Source organism: Homarus americanus, unplaced genomic scaffold (genome assembly GCF_018991925.1).
Source record: "Homarus americanus isolate GMGI-L3 unplaced genomic scaffold, GMGI_Hamer_2.0 scaffold46833, whole genome shotgun sequence".
NCBI lineage: Eukaryota > Metazoa > Arthropoda > Malacostraca > Decapoda > Nephropidae > Homarus > Homarus americanus.
In genome coordinates, this window is record NW_024756349.1 from 219,700 (window position 1) to 245,042 (window position 25,343).

The 25,343-nt window shown below is 36.9% G+C and overlaps 1 protein-coding gene across 1 annotated transcript in view; it reads right to left on the bottom strand.

Annotated features, from left to right (window-relative positions):
• Nucleotides 1-252: 252 nt before the first annotated feature.
• Nucleotides 253-25,343, bottom strand: part of LOC121856765 (DNA-dependent protein kinase catalytic subunit-like) — a 36,483-nt gene continuing 11,392 nt past the window's right edge. The window contains exons 19-50 of the mRNA XM_042352455.1: nucleotides 24,732-24,940; nucleotides 23,835-24,015; nucleotides 22,988-23,199; nucleotides 22,647-22,797; nucleotides 22,067-22,242; nucleotides 20,899-21,546; nucleotides 20,473-20,625; nucleotides 19,767-20,017; nucleotides 18,578-18,868; nucleotides 17,872-18,030; nucleotides 17,361-17,516; nucleotides 16,457-16,640; nucleotides 15,790-16,346; nucleotides 15,141-15,285; nucleotides 14,607-14,831; nucleotides 14,022-14,170; nucleotides 13,308-13,484; nucleotides 12,497-12,606; nucleotides 12,091-12,217; nucleotides 11,770-11,919; nucleotides 11,254-11,427; nucleotides 9,887-10,005; nucleotides 9,436-9,614; nucleotides 9,045-9,246; nucleotides 8,558-8,683; nucleotides 8,091-8,171; nucleotides 7,657-7,814; nucleotides 6,874-6,966; nucleotides 6,527-6,758; nucleotides 5,890-6,055; nucleotides 4,829-5,015; nucleotides 253-4,240 (exon numbers count right to left, since the gene is read on the bottom strand). Of these exons, the coding sequence (XP_042208389.1) occupies nucleotides 944-4,240; nucleotides 4,829-5,015; nucleotides 5,890-6,055; nucleotides 6,527-6,758; nucleotides 6,874-6,966; nucleotides 7,657-7,814; nucleotides 8,091-8,171; nucleotides 8,558-8,683; nucleotides 9,045-9,246; nucleotides 9,436-9,614; nucleotides 9,887-10,005; nucleotides 11,254-11,427; nucleotides 11,770-11,919; nucleotides 12,091-12,217; nucleotides 12,497-12,606; nucleotides 13,308-13,484; nucleotides 14,022-14,170; nucleotides 14,607-14,831; nucleotides 15,141-15,285; nucleotides 15,790-16,346; nucleotides 16,457-16,640; nucleotides 17,361-17,516; nucleotides 17,872-18,030; nucleotides 18,578-18,868; nucleotides 19,767-20,017; nucleotides 20,473-20,625; nucleotides 20,899-21,546; nucleotides 22,067-22,242; nucleotides 22,647-22,797; nucleotides 22,988-23,199; nucleotides 23,835-24,015; nucleotides 24,732-24,940 (9,425 nt within the window). The 3' untranslated portion in view covers nucleotides 253-943. The remainder of the gene's footprint in view (nucleotides 4,241-4,828; nucleotides 5,016-5,889; nucleotides 6,056-6,526; nucleotides 6,759-6,873; nucleotides 6,967-7,656; nucleotides 7,815-8,090; nucleotides 8,172-8,557; nucleotides 8,684-9,044; nucleotides 9,247-9,435; nucleotides 9,615-9,886; nucleotides 10,006-11,253; nucleotides 11,428-11,769; nucleotides 11,920-12,090; nucleotides 12,218-12,496; nucleotides 12,607-13,307; nucleotides 13,485-14,021; nucleotides 14,171-14,606; nucleotides 14,832-15,140; nucleotides 15,286-15,789; nucleotides 16,347-16,456; nucleotides 16,641-17,360; nucleotides 17,517-17,871; nucleotides 18,031-18,577; nucleotides 18,869-19,766; nucleotides 20,018-20,472; nucleotides 20,626-20,898; nucleotides 21,547-22,066; nucleotides 22,243-22,646; nucleotides 22,798-22,987; nucleotides 23,200-23,834; nucleotides 24,016-24,731; nucleotides 24,941-25,343) is intronic.

A 25,343-nucleotide genomic window follows, 5' to 3' on the forward strand; every position in this document is an offset into this window, starting at 1 on the left:
TTATCCCCTTAGATTTAGTGACCCCAGAATCTGGCAGTATACTCCATCCCATCTGTGAATCCTGAGACTTATGAACCTTAGAATCCGAGACCACACATTGTTGTGATGTCTCGGTTTCACGGGTTCATGGATGAGACCGACAACTTTTTCCTGTGACTGTATATTACTTGTTTTTTATATCATTACAACATTTGAGATGTTATATCCAACTCAAATTTTAATTCTAAATTATAAAATAAGTAAATCAATTCATTCTTTTATGGTTTCTTTATTTTAAACTAATAAACACACAGTGAATTTTTATTAATATGATGCTTCACTAATTGACTTTCAGACTGTAAGTTCTGTATTTAAATGACAGCATATTTATTAGAGGTATTTTTGAAGTGATAACACAAGTCAATGTGCACTAGGTACCTCATAAGTTCCTACTCCTAATACAAATCTATAAAACCTTCATACTACTTCAAAAAATATGGTTAAATAAAAAATCCTAAAACAGTTCCTTGAACAGAATTTTACTTCTAATAGAATAACTAAGGGGATAGAAAAAATTTGCAATCAAAATTATGTATACAATAATATTTTTTTATAAGTTTAAACAAATTCTTTAAAAGTACAATTCTGTTTTGGGGTTAACAAATACTTTAGATTCATGTTTTAAAACTTGTTAAAATTAATCATGTTTCATAATTCATAATAAAACCAAATCCATATAATTATCTTTTTCATCGTTGTCTGATATAAATTTATCAGAAAAAAAGAATTACAGAATGATTATTGATGATGATAACTTAGTTGATTCCCCTGTTCTTGAGAGCTAACTAAAAACAAGAAGCTGAATATATTGTTCAAATATTTTTTTATGAATAATACCTGTACCTAATTAAAAAAAAAAAAGCCTTATAATGTGCATCTTAAACAAAGGTCAAAACAAACATGCCTACATGAAAGGATCCCAGCCAATCCAAGTACGTCCAAGGATATTTGGGTCAGAAGCCTGTTCCAAAAGAACATCTACTTGTTGGTGTGTACTCAGGCCATCCTTGCCAATATCTGCTCGTATGTGTTCTCCTCTGTTGCCAAGAACCACTTCCTGGAGGAATGGCATCATAGAAGGATCCCTTTTAAAATGTTTGCCCTGAGAAACTGCCCACAAGGTCACATAAGCAGGGTTGATGCCACTTAATTTATCTTTAAGACACCTGATACGGTCCTTGGAAAATATTTCTACCTTGCTGTCTTCAACATCACCTTCCTGACGCCTTACAAAATCTAACCAGTCTTCTGTTGGCTCTTTAACGAAGGCTTCCAAGACAGATGTTAGCACGTGACGAGACTCCCGAAGAGCTCCTAGTGCTGCAACCATCACCTCCCGCAACATTCCTATGTGACCCACAGGCTGAAAGACATTGGCAATCTGGGGAGTAAGTCGAAATGGCATCAACTCTGGATAAGGAAGAAACTGTACAGCAGTTTCAAAATGATGGCCAAAGTCAATACCAACTACATGGCCTGTCTTTAAACTGACTAATGAATTCCCACAATGACGATCACCAATCCCCAAAAGCCAATGTGATATGCATAACGTAGCATAGCTGACGGCAAATGCACTACGTAGAGCAAAGAAGCCCTCACTGTTACTGGAAAGTTTAATCAGTCCACGTCGTAACAGGTCCCAGGGAATCTTATTAACCACATTCTCATAAGTCTTTACAACATCCTTTTTTTTGCCCTTCTTTGTAACAACCCAATGGCTTGCTTTCTCATATATGCCACGTGCTTCCTTATAGCAATTCTTCTCATTATCTTTATATGAAACAGACATAAATTCCTTTAAGGGTTGAGATGATTCAACCCACTGCAAGAGTCCAACTTCTAGAGAGAGTGGCACTACCTGGTATGTATCCAAGAAGGGACGTGATGTCGTGTGAGCACACACAGAAGTAGAATACAAGCTGTTCATTAAAATAAACATCTGTTCCATTCTTTGGTCGGTTCGCAAATCTTCACCCCACTTCACCAGGAACTTATGATCTTTCTCGTCATCCCCTCGGATAACGACTCTCATAGGAACACGAAGTGAAGTCATCAGCATTAGGTTTTCATCAAAACTGGAGATCTTGACATGATACTCGGGTAAAGGCTTGGACATTCCAGAATATTGACCGGGTAATTCAATCATATCCGAGTGTTTGGAAGCTTGAAAGTTTGCTAACCATGGTGAGTAAGCCTTCAGCTGCTTTGGCATCTTTTTAAAATCATCTGAATTAAGCTCCATTTTTTGTTTAATATTAAAAAGGGCCTTCTGAATACCCTGGACAGACATGGTCTTAACTTTCTTCCGGTTTTCTCCAAACATTTTGTCAAGAGCAGCACTTACCTCCATCCTGATTCTATCCTGCTTAATGTAAGCTTCACCCTTCTCATTTGGACTGCCTTTTGTTAACCTACTGCTCACCTTCAACAACTCAGATATTACTTTTTCTAAACCATGTTCAATATCTTTCTTATCCTTCTTCATAATGAGATCACAAATTGCATCCTTACAAGCGATGGCTGGCACAACCATGAGTGACACAGCAGTGACAAACTGTTGAAGGAGACTGTTTTTATTCAGCAAGGTTTGCACTTTCTGACACATAACTTTGGCAGACTTACCAATATCACTGGTAAAATCATAACTCTTCATGCTGATACCAAATGGATAATGAACAGCCTGAGGATATTCTGCAGCTAATTTCTCTATAACAGGTTGCAGAGCAGGTCCAGGAGACTTGTCAACATATATCAGAATGTGACTTATCCAGAGTAAGAACATCCACACAGGTACTGTTTCACAACCTTTTATAAAGAGCGATACAAGACTCGGGTCCTCTTCCATCAGATTGATAAGACGTGGAAAATGGAAATGTGCATCACGTGACCCCAAAGACATGGCCCTCAGAACAGCGATGATTAAGGTCTTGTTGTATTCAGGAGCATCTATATTATTTCTCCAGTTTTCTAAGCAGTCTTCACAATACTTCACCAGTGCCATGTGAATATCTTTACCAGGATCTTGGGTTTCTTCAACTCCATCAACAAATTTAAGTAAACTATCTTCGGCACATTTTACAGCCTTTTTAAGACCGATGTAGCTACATTTAAGAAGTTCATTATACCATGACTCCTTTCCATTAGCATTTAGAAATTTACTGGCCAAAATTTGCATGTATTTATTTTCATGCTGCCATTCATTACCCATATCCTGGATAGAGTCACAAATTTCAAAACATAATGTACTTTCAAGCTTTAAATACCTTACCTCTATTCCAGTATTCTGTTCCAGTTCTGGCATGACACTAACTTTACCCAAGTTGTTTCCCCAAGTTTCCACTAGGTACTGTAACCGGCAACTGGGTTTACCACGTCCTCGAAGGATGTTTGTTTCTGCCATCAAGAAGTGGAATTGAGCACGGGAACAATTGTCATTGGATAGTGCTTTCAGCTTCTTCAGATATCTGGCAGCTAAGTGATAATTATTATTTTTAAGAGCTGCCTTTATAATAGACATGTTGATGGATATTTTGGTGGCTGTGATAACTTGTGGAACATCCTGTTGACTGTCCTCTTTTAATCGTTTCTCAAGAAAGTGGAGGTACAGTTCTCGGTATGAGGATAAGCACTGAATGAGAAGAGATGTGTCTGCAAGATTTGCTTCCTGCTTTTTCCAATTGATGACAGTCTGTTTCACTTTAGTGGGGTAGTTATCATTCTCGGCATACTTGATCGTATCAAAAAAATCACCGAGTTCTGTTAATAACTGGACATTGCGTAAAGTGGTTACGAGAGGTTTAGGTGTTAATAAGGTGTACTGAGCCAGAGTGAGGAGGGTGGTGGATGTGGCTGTGGTGAAATACGACTGGGCTTGGGCAAATTTCTCTTGGTTTGTCGACAACACGGCTAACTGAAGAGGTAATTCACCCTCTAACAGTGCTCTGTAGCGAGGCTCTCCCATTGCATTGTTAATAAAGTCACAAATGTTATTATCAGATTCTGCCCCATCTAAAATGCTCATAAGTTTGGAATGCAGTAAGGCAGGGAGGATAGCAGCAGCTGGACGTGGGAGGAGCCATACACGGTCCAGCTTCACTTGTCCATCTTCTTTCAAAAAGCGATCTTCCAGAAAAGTTTCAACCTCCTTCCACTGGCCAAGCATTGCAGCACATGACGTATACCATTCTTCCCAAACTCGAACCTGAAATATAGGTTTTCTAAACAGTTATTTATGCATATGATAATGGTACATAATTTTTGTTGTACTGTAGCAACATCTATACACAGATAATCCTCCCAATAATGGAAAACTGGTAATTCGTGCAAGCCCTGTCTGTTAAAGGGAGAATTCTCTTAACGGAAGAGTTCCCCCCTCCCCCTCATATACACAAAATAATATATCCTAAACTACACAATCTTAGCTGCACACTTATAACCATAATACTCATGATCCACTGTCCTCAAGCAGTAGCATCTGGCATATATGGCTGCAAGACTAACACCTAACCTAGCCTAACCCTTACATGGGTTAGCCATGATTTATCTGGTGGCAGTTCTCTATGCCAGGTGGTCTCTTGCAGCCTCCCAAATTAGGACACTTTGGACAATTCTAACCCCTTGGATAAATCAACAATGGTAGAGCTCCAAAGTTGTCAAATATAACTGCTATGTGTGTACAGTATAAATGATGTAAAAATATTTATGTTTGTACCTATGCACTGAGGTATGCTGAGAAAGAAAAATTTGTCATACATATAGAAATAGTATTCATGTTTGTATGGGTACAGACCTCTGCTGGCTCTGGCTCTTCTTCCCAGTCTGTGGTTGCAAGTGCAGTGCGATAGTGAACAAAGGCCTCAACGTGGTTATTTGTGGCCTCAGCCTGCAGTGCTGCTCTTGTTTCTTTCTTGATACTCCCCAACTTGCTCTGAACAATGCCTCGCACCACATCCCACATGTCTAGGCTCTTATATAATCTAAAAAGAAATGAAATTTCATGTACCTTATGCACATAATCATGCCCTTAATTATCGTAACAAAACCAATCAGTCGTTTCCTACTATGAAATCAGTTATTTCTACCAAGGAAACAAAGGGAATCTTATAAAAGCCTTTTACATATTTAAAAATAATCTATACTGCTCTATTACAAGACAAAAAGCATTCATCACACAGGATGAAGTATGGAATGATGGATATGATATGAGGTTGACAACCCTTTATCCGAAATTCCGAAAACCTCTAAAAACTTAAAGTTTTTTGTGGGGCATTACTATTTTTATTTTATTTTATTTTTTTCTAACAGGGATTATTAGCCCACCCGGGCACAGATCACTGACCCACATCGGGGCCTGGGGGACGAAAATGTAATAGTAATAATAATTATAATAATAATAATAATTATTCATAGTAAATAAAATGTTTAATAAAAATACACCAAAATAAAATAATAATGATTACAATAATAATAATAATAATAATAATAATAATAATAATAATAATAATAAATTATAATAATAAAATTAATAATAATAATGATAACAATAATACTGTAATAATAAAATAATAATACAGTAAAGAAATACAAGAATGAAAAAAAGATCAAAAGTGAGAAACACGACCTAGACTTATGAATTATTATTATTATTATTATTATTATTATTTATTTTATATTTTAGACCCCCAGGCCCCAATGTGGGTCAGTGATCTATGCCCAAGTGGGCTAATACACATAAAAAAAAAAAAAAAAAAAAAACCCTAACCATTCTGAAAACCGAAAAATTCCGAAAACCGAAATGCCTCTGGCCCCAAGGATTTCGGATAAAGGATTGTCAACCTGTACAAGACTTACTCTGCCATACTAAGCCATAAGGTGGCATCTGGTGACTGTGTACTTGGATCGGCTCTAATCTTCTTAATTGCTGGAGGCTGTACTCTTGCTTCTCCCCGTTTAGACACTAACACTTTCCTTTCCAAAACCAATATACCTAAAGCCTCCAATCGACTTCCTAGACAAGCTGAAAAGATATACAGTAGTTTAAATGTAATTGCAAGGCTTAAGAAAAGCATTACAGAAATTATTAATAAACACAAGAAGAAGCCCCTGCTCTATCAAAGATCAAGTATCACAATTTGTTATGGACTAATCTATGGCTTTGCAAATCAAATCATGCCCCACTTAGCCCGAGTTCATCCCTTCCCACTTTATATTCGTCAAGGTATCTGACCATAAGTGAGTGTTAATACATTAAATCTAAATTTGTAACATTAACAAACCCTCAAGTAGGGAACAGGGCACTTGTGTGACTAGTGAGAATGTTATTTTTCAATCCAATTTCTATCTATTTTAGTGAGGGTTTAAATACACAGCAGGTGCTTACAGTACAATATAAAAGTGTGGTGAAAGACATGCAAAACCTATTGTTGGTACATTAATGCTTATTCTATAACGATAAAAACTCTCTTTAATAAACTTAGCTAAACAATACCTGCAGCCAGTATCTCCGGGTTGACTGAAATATCATTGTTGATCATAAGGTGAAGAACAGTTCGCATCATTTCTGGATTACACATATAACTGTTTGCGAGGACGCCGTTAAGTAAGTCATTGAGCTGCTGATGCCACAGATCTTCCTCTCCACGGCTCATTAGGGTCTCCATGTTGTCTATCACTCCCTGGGTTAAAACTTCAAGCAGAAGACGGGCAACCTTCCCATCTCTCTGCACAAAAAATGAAAGTTGGGCTTTAATATACAAGGACACAGTTAGTTAAGATCTTAAGTAAATAAATATGTAAGAACATAATATAGTCAAACTTAATGAAATACAAATTGACCTGGGCTAATGCTTGGAGAGGAGCAATCAGCGCTCGGTGGGGGATCTGGATGTCAGGAAGTTCACCAATACGATAACTCCTGTACATTGTGACCTGGAACGTAATATAATATACACCCTTTACAAATAATTTATGAACGACAAAGCACTTCTTCTCAAAATATCCTCACACTACAATATTCATCTACATTTCATACATATCATTAATGGTACACTCTCTAAGAAGGGGTCCGATGAATTTCAAAATGAACTCCACTATTCCCGCTGCCTCTGTAAGCTGTGTCATGTTCTCTCACACAAAATCTTAAACATCGTAAACATACTCTTTGGAGAGAGTGTACACATGTAACACAAAATCTTAAGCTGTCATTACAAAGTATGAGATTTTTCCTGGATAAATCGGAATTATTTCAAAACTTTCCACTGCTCTTCATAGTAGAGGTGAGAACAGGTTAAGACGGAAACAAAGCTAAAAGTGGCTCTGTTTGGAGGTGAGGCTGCTGGATGGGGGCAAGTCTCGTACAAGAAAAAATGGACTTTGTGTCACAAGAATGGTGTAAGCTGGAGAAATCTAGCATAATATGAAGGTGGTTGTTTATGTGGGTGGGTGATTGGGTGTGGGTTAGGGGTATGGGTGAGTATGGGTAGGTGGCTGGGTATGGGTGGGTGGGTGATTAAGTATGGGTTAAGGTGAGTGTGAGTAAGTGGCTGGGTAGGGGTATAGGTGAGTGTGGGTAGGTTATAATAAATGTTGTCAGTTCTCCATAACACAAACGTTTCCTACCTGCGCTTCCCTACGTGACCTCCTCTCATGTTCCAGTTTATCTCTCAATTTCCTTCGTCGTTCTTCCATCTTGGCAAAATATATGGTCTGCTTTTCACGATCCTGATTCCTAACAAAGCGTCGCCTCAGAAGCTTGGATTGAAAGCTACTCTCAGAATCTGCAGAAGAATTGGTTATAAAACTCTAAACTTGTAATTTATTCAAGGTAATTTATCATGTCTTCTATAGAGCAAAAAGCATTACAAAAAATAAAAAATAAAATCAGCCTTAGTTACTTCACCATATTTTTATTTATTTATTTTTTTATTGAATACCCAAACTCTGAAGAAAGAAATTTATCTTCTGGGCAATAACTCAAAATTGACAAACTAATATGTTATAAAACCAAGCCACCATCCATGAGAATAGGGTTTAAATTTCCTGGACATTCTAACCTGCACCATCCGTCTCATCTGGAGGCTGCATAGGAGTATTTCCAACGCCTTGTCTTTTATAACGTAACATGATCGGTTTACCTGAAATGAACCAAAAATATTATTCACAGTAAAAGTCAGTGAAAAACTATTAAAGTCACAAAACAAATTTCGATTGGATTCAGTAAATATAATACTGTAGTAGTCATGGCATAAAGACACTAACAAATACTGTGGTGTCACCTCAATCTAAGCTAGCCCAAGAATTCCATTAAATAATTCATCACTTCACCACTTATCAGCTCACTAGTCATTGATCTGTTCTGTTACTGTGTTATGAACCTCATTGTACAGCATCCACATCCAATTCCAAGCAGTTATATATCAATCTGTGAGGAGAATTCGAAGCAATATCCAAAGAGCAACTGAGTTTGACATACATAATAGTCTGTATGTCTTCTTATTATCTAACAAGATGAAACACTTACGAGAAGATCTAGCATTAAACAAAAGACCAGAAGTTGGGCCCTGGGTTGGGGCATGGGTGGCCTCATACTCCATGTCTGCTATTGTGGTGTCAAAGGTAGACCCTGTCACCCAGTTGAATGCTCCACCTGTACATGAAAAATAATCAAAATATTTACACTTCTTCTTCTACACTACTTCCAAAATTATATTCAATCTTGATAACCAACAGGTGAAGAGGGAGGTACACCATCCCCTTCATTCTCTCCATGTGCCTAAACTATCTTGAAAAGAAAAAAGTTTAAAAATTCAAAGAGATAAAATATAATATTGAAATCCACAATAAATTTTCAGTATTCTTTGAGTTGGTGAAATAGACCATTCATCATTGCTCGCTTACATTCTTCCCCTTTTTATTAAACATCCTCACATACACATATGCAAACACCTAATTTTCTCACACATACAGTATAGCAATTCCAGACACAGTACATTCTATAATTACTGTACCTTTTTGCTGAGTGGCTGAAAAGACATTAGCTTGTGTGGCTTGTACACCACCAAGACCAGTTATGTCAGCATCAATGAAGTCACTGCCTTGGGTCAGACTAAGGAGTGAGTTAAGTGATGAATCAGTGCTGCCCTGTGTCTCGGCAAACAGCGGGATCATAGAGGCATGACGAGCACGCCACTCAGTGCTTACTTTCATCTCCTATTTGGGATGAAGATATATTCATTTAATTTGGTGCATAAATTTCAGCCAAACAATGTAAACTTCAAGGACCTTCTACTCAGTTTAATTACTTTATGACAAATTCTGTAAAATCCCTCTTTATCTGTTCATCAAAAATTACACACACACAAAAAAAAGAATGAAAATACCAGACAAAAATAATCATACCCTAAATTTGCATAAAGTCAATGGCTGGTTAAAGATGTCACGTTGGTAGTCCGCAGAATGTCTTGTCGCCTCCAGTAAGATGTATATGGCTATCTGGAGGAAGGAGTCCTCACTATCTGGACTGTACATGTTACGCAGGATGTGCAGGATGCACTGGGGAAGTGTGAGATTCTTGGAACCTGAGAAAAAGAAACAGCCTTAGAACGATACTCTAAAAATATACTTTATATTTACAATGAACACTTGACATTTTCTTACTCTTGAGAACTAATATTTTAATAATAATGATAATAATATTAATATACAAGGGGTTAGTTAATCATTAAAAAAAGTATAATTCACTTAAATTTCAAGTCTATAACAACACATTATGATATCTAACCTGAACAATGGCACAGTATATTTGCACATGCTTGTATATTTCCTTTTTATTTCACTGTACTGTACTTACCTTGCAGCCAGAAATTGAGAACCGACTGTTTTAGAGCAGCGTCCTCCTCCTTGACGGCCTGCAGCAAGATGCTTCGTGCCTCTGACTCTATCTGCCTGCCTTCTTCACTCTGGTGGTCACTGGAGAGGTGCAATGATGATGAATTCCATTCAACTCAAGGACACAGCATAGTTGATGTTATAAATGCAGTACAGGTTGACAATCCTTTATCCGAAATCCTTGGGGCCAGAGGCATTTCGGTTTTCGGAATTTTTCGGTTTACAGAATGGTTAGTTTTATTTATTTTATTTTTTTATGTGTATTAGCCCACTTGGGCATAGATCACTGACACACATTGGGGCCTGGGGGTCGAAAATATAATAAAAATTATAATAATAATAATAATAATAATTCATAGGTCTAGGTCGTGTTTCTCACTTTTGATCTTTTTTTCATTCTTGTATTTCTTTACTGTATTATTATTTTATTATTACAGTATTATTGTTATCATTATTATTATTAATTTTATTATTATAATTTATTATTATTATTATTATTATTATTGTAATCATTATTATTTTATTTTGGTGTATTTTTATTAAAAATTCTATTTACTATGAATTATTAATATTATAATTATTATTACTAATACATTTTCGCCCCCCAGGGCCCGATGTGGGTCAGTGATCTGTGCCTGGGTGGGCTAATAATCCCTGTTAATAAAAAAAAAAAAAAAAAAATGCCCCACAAAATTTTTTCGGTTTTTGGAATTTCGGATAAAGGGTTGTCAACCTGTATTCTTAGTGCCTTTAATTTATTCAAAGGTCATTAATTAACATTATTTACTCCATATTTTAATTTAGAAGCCAGATCCTTAACCAGCATCTTAAGAAGTACCTTTACACCAATTTTGAACAATATCAAAGCTTTGACCTCATGTGCCAAAATCTAAAGTAATAGGTCAGGCGTTTTCTGAGAGATTAACGCCTTTTTTTCTGGAATGTGAAAACTAACGTGTTGTAATGATAAAGTTAGTCTTTATTCTTGAGGAAATGTATAGAAAGGCGTTTTAAAACTCACAGGTACAGCATAATTCCAGTCTCTCACACAAATCACTTTCCACTCTTCATTTTTCTTATTTTATGGTTTTATAATATATTTTCTTTATTTTTAAATCACATTAGAGCATTATATTACAGTATTATATGTGAATATTTGAGATATTTGAGGAAGGATTTGGTATAATATAGCAGTTATAGTATACAAATGTTGGGTATACAGTAAAAGGTAATAATGTATTTACTAAGTTATCATGGTAAGGGCCTGGTTATAGAAAGGAATGTTGGATTACTTCCTGCATGCTTGGGAAAAAAAAGACACACACATACCTATAGTTATCATACATCCAGAAGAGAACATCATACATTGTTTCCCGGCATTTTGGAGAAGGATGAGAGGCAAAGGCCACAATGCCTGGCATGAAGTATAGCACCTGCGGGGGAGTGAGGCGAGGCATGACTGTATTGACGAGCTGAAGTGACACAAGTTGGGTGGATGACTCTCTGAAAAAAAAAAAATTAACATCACGTACATATGTAGACAAGGATAATAGTCTATACTCACCCCTGAAGAAATAAATTACACGAAAATGCTTGGGAACTTGGTGTTTTCTTGTTTCCAATGTGGTTATCAGCATATATACATGGATCACTCACACCTACGGTGATTTATTTGCCTACTTGTACATATCTATATACTGTACAGGTAATAGTTTTTCCAGCCTTAATATAAGTTTCCATCTTCTACAATTATGGAAAGGTTACTTTGTTCAGAGAGACACAATGAGGCAGCAATTACCAAGACAAAATCAAATATATTGTCATTAAAAGTGAATGGTAACTTACTTTCTTGCTAGAGTTTCAAGAAGATTCTTTTCTTTCAGGTGAGAAAAAACATCTTCCATCTCTAAGGAGTGTGACACTAAACATTCAAGTATACGGGTGCGATGAATCCCATAGAGCTTCGGCAAGAGATTCAGGAGCCTGTTAATGAACCTGAAAACAATGAGAATACCAAATTAATGGAGTACAAGCAAATGATTCTAATATGGCATCTGTTCCATCTACTGTATACATGCACAGCAGTCTGATAGATGGTGTGCAATTATAGAACACCTTTACTGTTCACTAATCAGTATTCTTCAAAAACCAAAACTCAAATAATACCTCCTGACAATGGGTGGATAGTGTTTGTGTATGTTATAAATACAAGTAATGGCTTGGCCTGGCATTTGATGATTTATTTCCAGTACTTTCTGTACAACATTGTCTTCCAGTGTAACATCATCACTTCCTGCAAGATAAATCTGTGTTGAAACACTATGACAAATTCTCTTTTTACAAACAATAGACACATACTTTAGACCACAGTATATGGTTAAAAAACATTTATATTCACATTAAACATTCTAATTTATCATCCATTTTGTTAATTTTCGTATTAGTCACCAGTATATGCAAGTATGTTTTTGCAATACCTGTATACGTAAGACCAAAAAATATTATAATTAATAATGATCTACTGTACAGACATTTCCCCCTTGAAAATCTGAATGTACTGTACAGTACTCACCATTTTCTTGGGTGTCCATGAACTTGAAAACAAGACCCAACACTTCCGAGGCAGTTCCATATGCGCTGGCGAACCGAGAACCCAACAACTTAACCAACAAGTTCTCACACCTGAAAGACACCAGAAATGTGATCAACTAACTTAAGAATGTATTAAGGGAATAGAAAGTGAAAGATTAGTAAAGAGAGATTAAAATAAAGACTGGTAGAGAGATCAAAAGAAAGACTAGTTACGATTGATTAAAAGAAAGATTGGTAAAGAGAGACTAAAAGAGAGTAAGATTCAGGGGTGGATGGTAGGAAGGAAAAGGGACAGCCTGAAAGTAGCAGCAGCATCAGGTAACATAAATGATGGAAAAGGTAGGAGTCAATTGAGTTATGGGATATCATAGAAATTATACACTAAATGAATGAAGTTGACTGAGAGGAGAGTTTTTTTTTTTTTTAATTCCAGTACAGAGGAGGAGCTTGAGGAAACAAACTATATTTACTTCTGTTTTATTTTTGACTGATATAAATGATCAGCTCTAACTCCCTAAAAGGTGGGATTTTTCTTCGTAGTTGGGTTCCATTTAACTTTACAAGCCTCAAGATAAAATTAATTGACAAAAGGTGTTAGAGATAATAAAGAAAGAGAAAGAAACAAGAAACAATGTATACTTACCAAGAAACATTGTATCCTTACCAAGAAGCATTGTATACATACCAAGAAACATTGTATCCTTACCAAGAAACATTGTATACTTACCAAGAAACATTGTATCCTTACCAAGAAACAATATATCCAGGAGGACACTTTAGGAAATATTTACCTTGCCTTTTCAACCTGGGAATCCACATTGTAGGGAGCAACTCCAATTGCCAGCACAATTCCAAGCAGTTGTAGCCCTGCCTCCACTTCCCGATTGGCTCCATCTTTCACTCCCAATAAGGAATAAATTATTGGGTATGGGACAGTTAATACCTCCTTCCAGCACTCCATGACTGATCTGCCAATATAAAAGATGGTACTGTACTGACATGAGATACATAACATTAAACTTGGGATAATTCTCAAGGAAATTAAACTAAAAAAAAAAACTAAAACCTTTTTCTGTTGAAGGTGAAGTGCCCAATTAATGTGTTTAATGACTATAGTACACCCAGAATAAAAAAACAAAGAAAGCCATTGAAAAATCATTAGTGGCATGTGGTTAGCATTGTAAAACTAAATAGAACTGCAAAACTAATTACATTTTCCAACAGTTATCGGGACAAGCAACTATCCAAATATCAAAATTTTAACCACAGATCTGTAATTAGCATGTTCAGGAGTACCTATATCGAAATTTTCAACAAAGCCAAAATTTTCATGACTACAGCTGATGTTAATCTTGTCTTAAAATTGGTAAAATTAGGAAGATATTGTTTTCTTTCTCCTACAGTAATGCTTCCACAGGTAGTGAGGCTCTTTCAACTTGGCCTTTTAATATAAGACATTGAAAGTAAAACAAAAAATAAAGACACTGAGTTCAATGATGACCAACCTGACAACATCAAGGTTATACTTGAACACATCTGCTCTGTTGTGTGGGGTGTTGGAGCAGAGGAAGCTCATCGCACGAGCTACCATGTTCCTTCCTAATACACTGTGTTGTGGTACAGCTTTCTGGCCCCACCCCATCAACATAACCATCTGGTACAGAAGAGAGTAAATATTTATTATACAGCAATCAATATACTGAACATTACCGTAAGTACCACAAGAACCATATTGGGTAACAAGAGAGGGACACGATAGTCTGCATCAGATATATACCATGAAAATAATTATAGGATGCTTATTCTTCTTTCTATATGCAATAAGTCATCTCCCATCATCCAGTAACTCATGCATAACCTCTTCCAAGTCATCTGTTATCACACAGCTCTCATGCACTCTTTGATACCCATACTCTCTCTTTGTTGTACACTCACTCCAAAGAGAATCTTTATGGAGGGATCCAATAAATTTCAAAATGAACACTCCGACTTCTGTTGTCTCAGTTGGGTTATGAAAATCCTTTGTCCACTGTGTCACATTGTCTTGTACAAAATCCTAAAGATACTCAAATAAACAAAAGAATCCTTACCACATCACAGAGGAAATAATTAATCTTATTTCCGAGAGTCCCATCAACGAGGCAGGTAAGGATGGGGTTGACGAAATGAGCAGCGTAAGGAGCAAACACCTTCGAAGTGTTCATCATCAAACGCAATAAGAAGAGCTTCACATTCCGGGGTGTTTCTGCACTCTCAATCTTCTGCTGTATAAGTGTTATCAATTGAGGAACATCCGAGACTGAAGGTGTTGAGTCCTGTGAAAGAAATAAAACACTATAGCAACATCGACATATACAAGTACAATAAAAAAAAAACTCTTAAATAGCAAAAATTAAAATTAACTAACATAATGATATTTTTTTTTCACAGTTCATTAATGTGAGAGGAGACCTTCATTCTGCAGTGGGCTCATGGTGGTGAAGATGATAAATGAGCGAAGAATTATGTATGACAGTGATGAATTATGCATGACGGTGATGACAAATTATGTAACCGCAATAACAAATAATTTTTCCATGAGGTTTGATGATAAGATAAAACACCAAAACTTATCACCACTGTACCCCTTTGTGTAAGACCATAATCTCTGTGTCCACCATGTGATGAATGACCGCTGTGAGGTTGGCCATGACCTCGTGGCCGTTGTAGTCGCTCTGGTCCAAGTGTAGCGACATCAGCTTACTACTGTCACCATCCATATTTGTGGCTCTGTTGAAAAAAAAATCCCTCAGCTAAGACAGAAAGGATTACCAGTACTGTACAGTATATAGTTATTGCAAATGTTTTAGAAAAGTGATAACATTATTCTTTGAAGTAGCTCCTCCTTTACATATTAGGAACATCGAAAGCAAAATGAAATTCATCAGCAAATGCCTAATTTCTAATGAAGGATTAAACAGACCAAATAAGAAAACAAAGAAAAAAATATAGCAACTGTTGGTTACGAAATGAGTATAAATGTATAATGGGCAAGGGAGGGGGGTAGCTACAGCTTTGGTCAATATTCACAATAAACATCGGCCAATTCAAGATGTAATGTTTTAATCACATAGTCATGTTTAAGCCCCAACATGGTCACAGGGTTCAGTTTAGAGAAAAAATACTGTACTGGGACAACCAAGGGAGGAGAGGAGAGGGGGTAAGGTTACAGACACCCAATAAAAAAAGTTTTTGTAGTTTTAATATATTTTGATACTTGGGCAAAACACTCACTTTGCTTTCAGTTGCTCTGTCTGCGACATTGCGAGGACAACAGAATTATTGAAGTCAAACTGACTGATATCTTCCCGCAGGCTACTATCAGAGAGGTAGTGTGAGGCGATGTATTGCACCGTCCCTCCAGCCACACCACCTTCTCTCTTAGCATCCTCTCTCAACTTACTCCGCACAGCAACAAAACGTCTCTTATTTCCCGGGTTAAAGTTCACCTCCATGTCAAATTCGTGGGGCTTGTTGCAGTCAATGAGGCATTCCCAAATAGCTTCTCCTTTAACTGAATTTGCAGAAAACAGGAAGCTGGTGTAGAACCTCAGGTCATTTTGTACACATGCAAGTACAGCAATGAGAGCATTGTAAGCTGCACAAGCACACAGCCTTCTTAATTCTTCATGAGTCTTATCGTGTCTCAAATCCCCTTTGGCAATCTTGGATGCATGTCGAAACACCTCTTTAGTTAGTTCCTTCCCCGACTGGTCGTTTGGTCGGTATGCAGAATTAACTTCTGAACCAGGAGCAAAAACTTTTTCTCGAGGAAGTGTGCAGTACATTATCTGCAAGAAGATAAATATCATGTTTGTTTTGTTATTTAGTCTTCCCAAACACCCTTTCCACTCTGCTAACCCCATTATTCTATGCAATTAATTAACACAATTTCACTCACTTGTAAAATCATGAAGCTCCCAGTCTTGGTAATCAAGACCTTTTGTTGCTCCTCACTTCTTCCTTTAACTGGCAATGACACTCCTGCCATTACTTGAGAGCTAACTTCCACAAGGAATAAGGTAAGGGATGTCAAGCCAGAATGTTGTAAAAGTGGAGACAAGACCTTCTCCATGATGTTGTGCCTAAAACAGAGAACCACAAAATTATTCAAGGACTTAGGAAATATCTTGTCATTACTTAGGAAACTTCTTATTAATCACTAGATATTAACAAAAACATCATAAAGAACTTTGAATGTTAAACCATCTCATATAATTTCAGTATAAACAATGCAATCACAGCAATCTCTCCCTTGAATGGATAAACTGGTTACCAAATACAGTGGTTAACAGAGAATTCCAGTTAGCTACTAGTGAACATTCCCTCAAATAGATAGAATTCTCACTAAACTAGACATTTTTGGTTATTCGTGTAAGTTTCCTGTGTTTATTGTGTAATCATCAAAGAGTCAAAGATTGATCCTAGACATTCAGATAACGACACTCAGACTTTTAACCAATATTCTATATGTTACATCATTGGCACTAATCTCAAAAGTTAGTACAGTCTGGAATTTAAAAACAGGTTGGTCAATACACATTATGGTACAAATATACAGCATATATGTAAGTCCAGTTTGTATGTTTAAGAAGCATTTCAGCCAATGAGGAGAGAGATATCCACCCCCTTCAAACTTTACCCTACACAATGGTAAATATCTCAAATAAGAAAATATATACTACTAAGCTGTCTGTAATGCCACAACAGGAACAGAGCCATTCTACTTTGTGATGAGTGTGACTGGATGTAAGTAGCCATGGTCAAAAACAAATGCACATCAGACAAAACTAATGAATTCTTGCCTGATCAGTTGTTTCGTACATGTCTGGTCACTAAACATTTTGTACACAAGTCTGAGGCTTTCTAGTTGTTGAGTTTCCGATTGTCTCTTCATAAATTTTTCAAGGGATTCGTTCAGATCTTCCTCGTAACGATGTTTATCCTCACGACAGAAGAGCCTGCAAACAATTAAGATTTATTCAATGGCATACTGCATAAAACAAGAAACTAATTCACTGTCCCTCATGGTATCACTCCCATAACAACCAAAGAATCATAATCCTTTCTTTAAATCTTCTAGAATCACTTTGGTTTACATACCTTAATGACTGAGTGTGGCAGTGAGTCACCTATAACATGGGTGTAATGGACCTTGGGACCACGAACCCAATTTATCACATACGTAAAACTCTTTATGGTACAAACAAGGTGACAGTGACCCTATGAGGTTAACCACTTAGGAGAAACAGTACATTCATCACAATGTATCTACAGTAATTAACTGACTAAACTAAACTATTTCACTGAACTTACCTCACAAGGAACTGTAGTAGTACCGGGGACATGGACAATTCAAGGGCAGTGAGCATCTCACTAAGGGCTAGATGGTACTCGCGATCACGTGCACCACCGGAAAGAAACTCAGTAGACTGGAGAGGAAAGTGGTTTAGGCTCAGTAGCTCAAGAGCTTCCCTGCAAAGAAAATTGATAAATATGAGGAAGTGACTCTGAAATCTCTAGTCTACAGTTTGATAACTTAGGTTCCGAGAGCCCTGACAAGTGTGATGGCGCTACATTTGTGAAATTATGAAAAAGAAACCAAGGGCCTTATCCTAAAAAGGCAACAATACCTTTATTTACCTTCCTATGGTGAAAAAAATATAATCCATTACCTTAAAAAGAACCAGTAAATGTATGACCCAACCCAAGTACAGTCCACGCCACTTAAAAGCCACACAGAGTGGCGGCCTCAAAATTCCTAGCCAATAACTTGGCTGGGTCCACCCCCCCAAAACTTACAAACCAGGCAATTAATCGGTGGTCAGCTAAGGTGTAAAGTCGACGCTTACACCCGAACACGTTACTATGAATAGGTTTTAGAAACAGAAAAAAAAATTTTTTTAAATGATTTATCCTCATCTGAGTCTCACTGGATATCACTTCCCATCCTCCTAACATACACTTACATATACAGGTACTTCATTTTCCCTGATCAAACTGCAGAATTTACCATACTAACCCCATACACTTGGCAACAGCTGGCGACATAGTGAAGAAGAAGGGCAACAGTTTCATTGCCTTGATCTTTAATTGTAGCTCAACCTTGGCATCAGACAGGATATTTTTGTAGTAAACTTCTATGTCAGATCCGGGGTTTGAGCAATGCGTCTTGATCGTAGATTTAAGGTCTACCAGAAACAACGATGACAACACTCCGAGCACGGATTCCTGGTGGATGCTCGTTTTTCCCGCTTCGGCAGAAAGGGTTTGCCAATGGTAGAGGAATGCCTGAACCACTTTAACTGAATGCCTGCATAAAATATATTATTATCAGTAGTAGTAAAGTACATGTTACAGAAGGAGCCCAAAGATAAACTTGAAGGGCTGGAGAAATAGGTCCTATAAACTCACTAATAATGTGGAGAGGATATTTGTTCACAAGATTGGTCTTATCATACTGAACATAACAGTATGACAAGGGAACACATCAAGCACTGCATAACACAAGCCACAAATTGGATCATATTGAGAAAACTTTTTTGTTAACTTTCGAATCTTCTACCACTTACTGCAAGGTAGCCACGAACAAACACGCAAGCATGCACTCACGCACACACACCTGCACCCATCCACCCACATGATAAAGTGATGGGCTGAAGCCAAACTTTAACTCCACCTAGCTATACCCAATCACATCCACATGACCTAAACCATGCTCTTGATTTGTATTGTGAATACCGGTATGTGTTGTTTGTCACTGCAACAATATCGTATACAGGTACCTGTATAGTCAGACCAACAGATACCCCCAATGGATAACAGTCATAAGAGAAAACATAATTAATTGTAATGTAATGTAGTGGAATTTCTGCAACTGGATTTTCTTGGTAAATACAATAACTCAGGGTTCAACAGTTTTCATCTCGGACTAATCATAGTAGAAAAAAATATATATATGTTTACATATATATTATATATATAATGTATATTTATATTATGAGGAAAATAACAACACCTCATCCCACACCTAGCTGACACGATCCTGTTTCTTAAAAGCCTCTTAATCCATAGTGCTTCAATTTTATAGCCATTAATAAACAATCTACTTATTTTATCCAAACAATGACTATTATACTAAACAGGAAGGAAGTGAAGGTATATGTTCTGATTACCTCAACAATATTATAACACAATAGCCAATAAAGTACCTTTTTCTCAGCTCTTGACTTCTTATCATAGAGTTGAGTAATGCAGCTGTGAAGCCCATGGCTGGAAGGAACCTTCCATCCTTTATAAGTTGCACACACCTAACAAGTGTCAAGTCACAGGTGACCAGAAGATGTGGCATCAGATTTGGGCCAAGAATGTCTAAAATATGAGAGCCCTTCTCAGTGTGCTGACCATTGAGTCCTGTTACAGTTTCACCATCAGTTACCCCCCTGAGGAGCTGCTGAAGTACCTATAACAGTGAAAAATTATTTAACTGTGCCAATATTGTTCATATTTGTGACATTATGATGTGTCCCACGTAGACTATATACAAATGTCCATTACATACATGTAAATGAGCATTACACAATGAGCAAGCTGTGAGAGAACCACTTGAAAAAGATAACTGAATGATTTTAAACAATATAAGAATTCCATAAACATGTTTCTTTTTCTAACTTAGGAATTTATGAAACTTGATAAATGTAGAAAACGTTTAAGAATCTCTAAAGCTTTAAAAATATATACATACAGTATATATTTTTAAAGACTTGACACCAGGCAAATGTTTCACTTCAAGTCAATTGTAAACAGAGAGAAAGTAAAACACCCGACATTTACATCCAAATTAAAATCCACTTTACATAGCTACCATCGGACTTATAATGTATTAACGACACAACCCTAATGACATGCTTTTATTACCTGTGAGTCCAGGGTAACAGACAGGTGCATCACTGCATTCAAGAACTGCAGATGACTTGGATTAGGAGACACCACTTCTAAGGTAAAGTCACGCTCCACAAACAAGCTGTCACAGACCCATTTAGCAAGATCAGATGCCACTGTCTTTTTAACCTGAAATGTGACAATATTTCTACATAAATGAACATGAAGAAAATATTTTTGATCACTATATGATACACTTAAGCAATGTAAAATGAAGCAGTGCACTAATTATTGGCAGTTCTCAATCCACTATCCACAATAATCTAACTTAAATGTGTACCTTACCAAAATATAACATACTGGTTCGTGTATCTGAAAAGACGAATAAACTTAAAACAATAAAAAACATTTAAATTTACAACTTGTTTATATCTGTCAAGAGGATAAATATATCAAACATACCGTGGAACAGTCAGTCAGCCATCCACTCTTCTGCAGAATCTCTACTCCCTCTATGACATGCTGGCTCCCAAGGGGTATGGTCACTGTTGTAGAAAATGAGGACGGCAAAAGCTTTTCTACGTTGTACTTGGTGAGCTGCAGCTGTTTCTCCAAGTACTGGACAAATGCTTGAGCTACATCTTGTGACACCTTCTCATGCATTACCTTCAGCATATCCTCAAGGCGTGATGGCAAGTGTTTGGTAACTTCAGTGTCCTTAATATCAAACCCAATGCTTGCAGGATCCAAAACACACTGAATTAAAAGTTTAAAGAGTGATGATGACCACAAAGAGTTCTCATCTAAGAAGTGTGCACAACTGGGACCATCCTGTAGTACAACAGTTAAAAAGTCCATAAGTCTAACTACTACAGTACATTTAAGCTTGGTTGCACCTTCACTTTCATAAGGTGTAATCATTATTATTTCATCTCTGGTAATTGTTTGGTTGTTTTGTAAGTAATCAGATATGGTCACTGTTGCCATATGTTCGATGAAGTAAGTGGCTGCGGTAAAGAGATGAACTTGGTCACCACCTAAGAGTTGGGCTGCAGGCAATATTTTCCGGCCAATGAGCCAGCTATAGCCATCCAGTGCAGCTAAAAGTGCCTGTTAGGGGAAAAATATCACAGGGTTCATCATATGCCAAAGTAATTCATGTAATCAGTTCTATGCACAGTTTGAATCTGCTTATTTATCTCTTACTTAACTCCTAGTGTAGCTATAATATGTAAAGTACTTAAATTCCCAGTACAATATGTAAACCTTTAATTCCAGGTGAATAACTACCAAATAGATTATAATCCCAGTACTCTATAAAACTTCACAACTCTTACTGTAACAACATTCTCTGGTAGGTTATTATTGTACAACAATTTAAAACTCTGTGACAATTTTCTGACTTCTTTCACTTGAGGCTGTGATGTATGAAGACCATTAACTATGTCTTTAATGTTTGGCAGGACACACCTGGTATATGAGTCATTGTTTGGGGGACCTGGACTAGAGGACTTAATGTTGATATATTTTTGCTATATCAATAATATGATAATGATAAGGATACAGATAAACAATGAAGAGTTAAATACAATTCACAACTTCTTAGTGGAAACATATATAAGAAACTTACCTCACAGTAATTATTAACATCCTTCACTGTAACTTGTGTCTGGCTGTAAGAGGTGGGAGTGGAGTGGTACTTGATACCTTGACAGGCTTCTTCCCCTCCTTCTAAAATGTCCACTATTGTTTCCATGTTGTCTTTACCAATATGCTTCTCTACAAAGTTAGAGACAGACTTGCAACCTGCAATATTAATCCTTGTGAACTCTGATGCTCATCTGGTAAACATGGGTCCAACAGGGTTAACACTATTATGATCATTGTAAAGCTATCTTAAGAACATCACAAAGTAGCTAGAAGTGATGAGGAATTGCATCTTGGAAAGTAAAGTCACTGATGTATCACTTATCGCAGAAAGTTAACCCGTCCCCAGCCACACTATCAATAAGATTCACTTCATTCTTGATCAAGTATGTTGGCAAATACCGTAGTCTCCTCTGTCTATAAATGAGTACAACAAATGGAAGATCTTGGTGTAACAAAAGATATGAAATAACTGATTGTTGAGTTAGTTACTATCAATCATACTCTGGTCACCATACAAACAAACTCTCTTCTGTACTAATAGACCATAAAACTTGATTAACCTTTTGCATGTGGTGATAAAGATACCAGGAGTTCCATACAAGCATGTCGAACAATGGACTTTGGTCTACCACACTGCTTCAGAAGCCACAGGAGCAGGTCATCTAAGGTCCCGTCACCAAGGTCAGAGGGAACCCGACGATGGGCTGATTTCTAGAACAAGACAAAGTGATCTGAACGTAAGAAGTTTACCACATCGTTATGAGCTTCGAGCCTCTGACCCTAAATATTTCAACCTCAAAAGCAAGAATTTCTACAGCACAAAAAAAGTGTACAGTATGTTAACTAAAGGAACAATTTTTTTAAGATTTGCAAATACTGACTAATCAAGAAGTGAACACACCTTCCAGAAGACCTCTTTTTTAACCCGAATGATACGTTCCACGTGGTATATAGCAGCTTGTGTCTGTTCATGAGTACCAAGGGCAGGGTCATCTGCTTGTGCCAGGTCAAGGGCAGACACTAGATATGTTAAAAGCTCCAAGATCCATATGTCCACAGCTTTTTCATCTTCTCTCACCTCACTGTAGATGCTATTCCATGCTAAAGAGCCGCCTGTAAAGATAACCTTTAATCAAAGTTTTGGTAAGGCGTTAACAAGCATACATATATATTTTCATGGGTTCATGCCAGGTAAAGAAACTACAGAGACAATATCTATGGCCAAACAACTACAAGAAAAACACATAAAGAAAGAGAAAAAGTTGTACTTGGCAATGGGAAGGTTCAAAAGATGTCTTGTTTAAAAGGTTATGGCAGAGAAACATGAGCAGTCAAAGAGGATGACATACAAAGGTTTGAACTAGTTGAAATGAGACTGGTGATATAGATGTGTGAGATGACATTGAGAGATGTGAAACCCTGTTCACAGCTAAGAAGGCAAGTGGTTCTTACTAGCACAGGCGAGGTTATGCACAGAGGTAGGCTGAGATGGTTATGGCATACGGAGCGAGGTGCATGAGTCTATATGTGGAGGGGTGGAAACCTATGGGTAGGCTAAGAATGACATGGGTAAAAGATTTAAGAAATTACCTCAGAGATCAGAACCTTAAGAGAGAGGTAGCAAGAGACAGCCATTAAACAGTGATGAAGATGATGATATACTGTATATGTAACATAATCACAGGAAGCTCTTATACCTTTTCTTTTCCTTTTATAACATATGACCATTTCAAAAAGACAATACTTACCTAGACGCTTAAAGGCACTTGGATGTCTACAAAATGAAAAGATTCTCTTGAGAATTGATTTTAAGTTCGAGGAGACCGTGTCTTTCCTTCGACACTGCTTACGAGACCACTTGACAAACTCCGCTAAGCACCGAGCGCTCACATCTCTCAAAGCTGGATTGTTTGCTGTCACAATTCCTTCCTGCAATAAATTTATCAAAATCAACAAATTTCACTTTCATTAATGGTATACAAAAAGCAGCAATGACAAATGACACCAGTTCAGGAAAATAATCATAAAATGAAAGATAAGCATAATTGATGATGTTTTTGCTGAAGAATTCAAATGAGTTAGCAGCCACTACTGTACTGGTAGTGCTGACAACTGAGAAAAACATGGAAAGGGTATTTAGAAAAAGTAAATGATGAAGTAAATGACAATGTTGATGAGCCTCAAAAAGAGACTTTAGAAAGTAGAGTTAAGTTTACCACTTATGTACAGTACGTATATGATTTAGATGAATCAAAACATGTATACAGTAAAACTCTCTTTAAGTATACCAACACAATTGAACCAGTAACAACTGTACAGTACCTGGCAAGCTGAGCTGAGACTTCATATGATTACCATTGCTTAGTATTTTATAAAACTAGGGGGAAGACACTTAATTTTTGGGTCTAATAATCATGATGTGTTTGGATTTTTCTTAATCTTTACACTACAATACACACCTGATATGTCTTGACAATAGGCGAAGCATAAAGAGGAGCAAACATCATTATTGAAATTACAAGCAGGAATAAACAATCAACCTGACTGTAATTGATGCCCACAAATGAAGATGAGTTTATATAATACTTACTGTAAAGCCATTAATGATAAATTCTAAATATAATAATGGTACACTGATGACTTACCATAATGGCTTCCAAAAGAACATTAGTATCAACATTCTCAGAGTTCTCATTGTTGGTGAACCAGTGAATTGTTTGATAACTTAGAGTGAGGAACAACTGGCGGGTCACTTGGTCAGGGTCACAAGCCAGCTGTAACATGGCCTCAAACACGTGGTGGTATAGTGGTGCCATGGGGTATTTGGCCTGCAGGTCTGGGTGCTGTTGGGCTCCTGCAACATATTTTTAATCAATCAATAGTAATTTATGATTATCTATTTCTTTAATAAATGTTAAAATCATTCAAAATAACTACAGTACTGTATTATGTTCTTTGATAATTTTTTTTTGAGAAGTGACACGATAAGTAAGGCTTTCACATTTTGTTTTTAAAATAAAAGTCTAAAGCAATGTAGAAGCATTGCCGTTGTTCTACTTTTATTTCGGCAACATCCACTGGCAAATATAAAAATAAACACACAGACATTCTTGTTGAGAGTATTGGCAAAGTTTTTTCAAGCAGTAGACTGAGATGGTTTGTACTGTACATGTGGAGAAAACAGAGGAGCCTAAATGTAGAGGGGAGGAGAGCCAGGGGTAGGCCAAGAATGACATGGGCAGAGGTTATAAGAAATA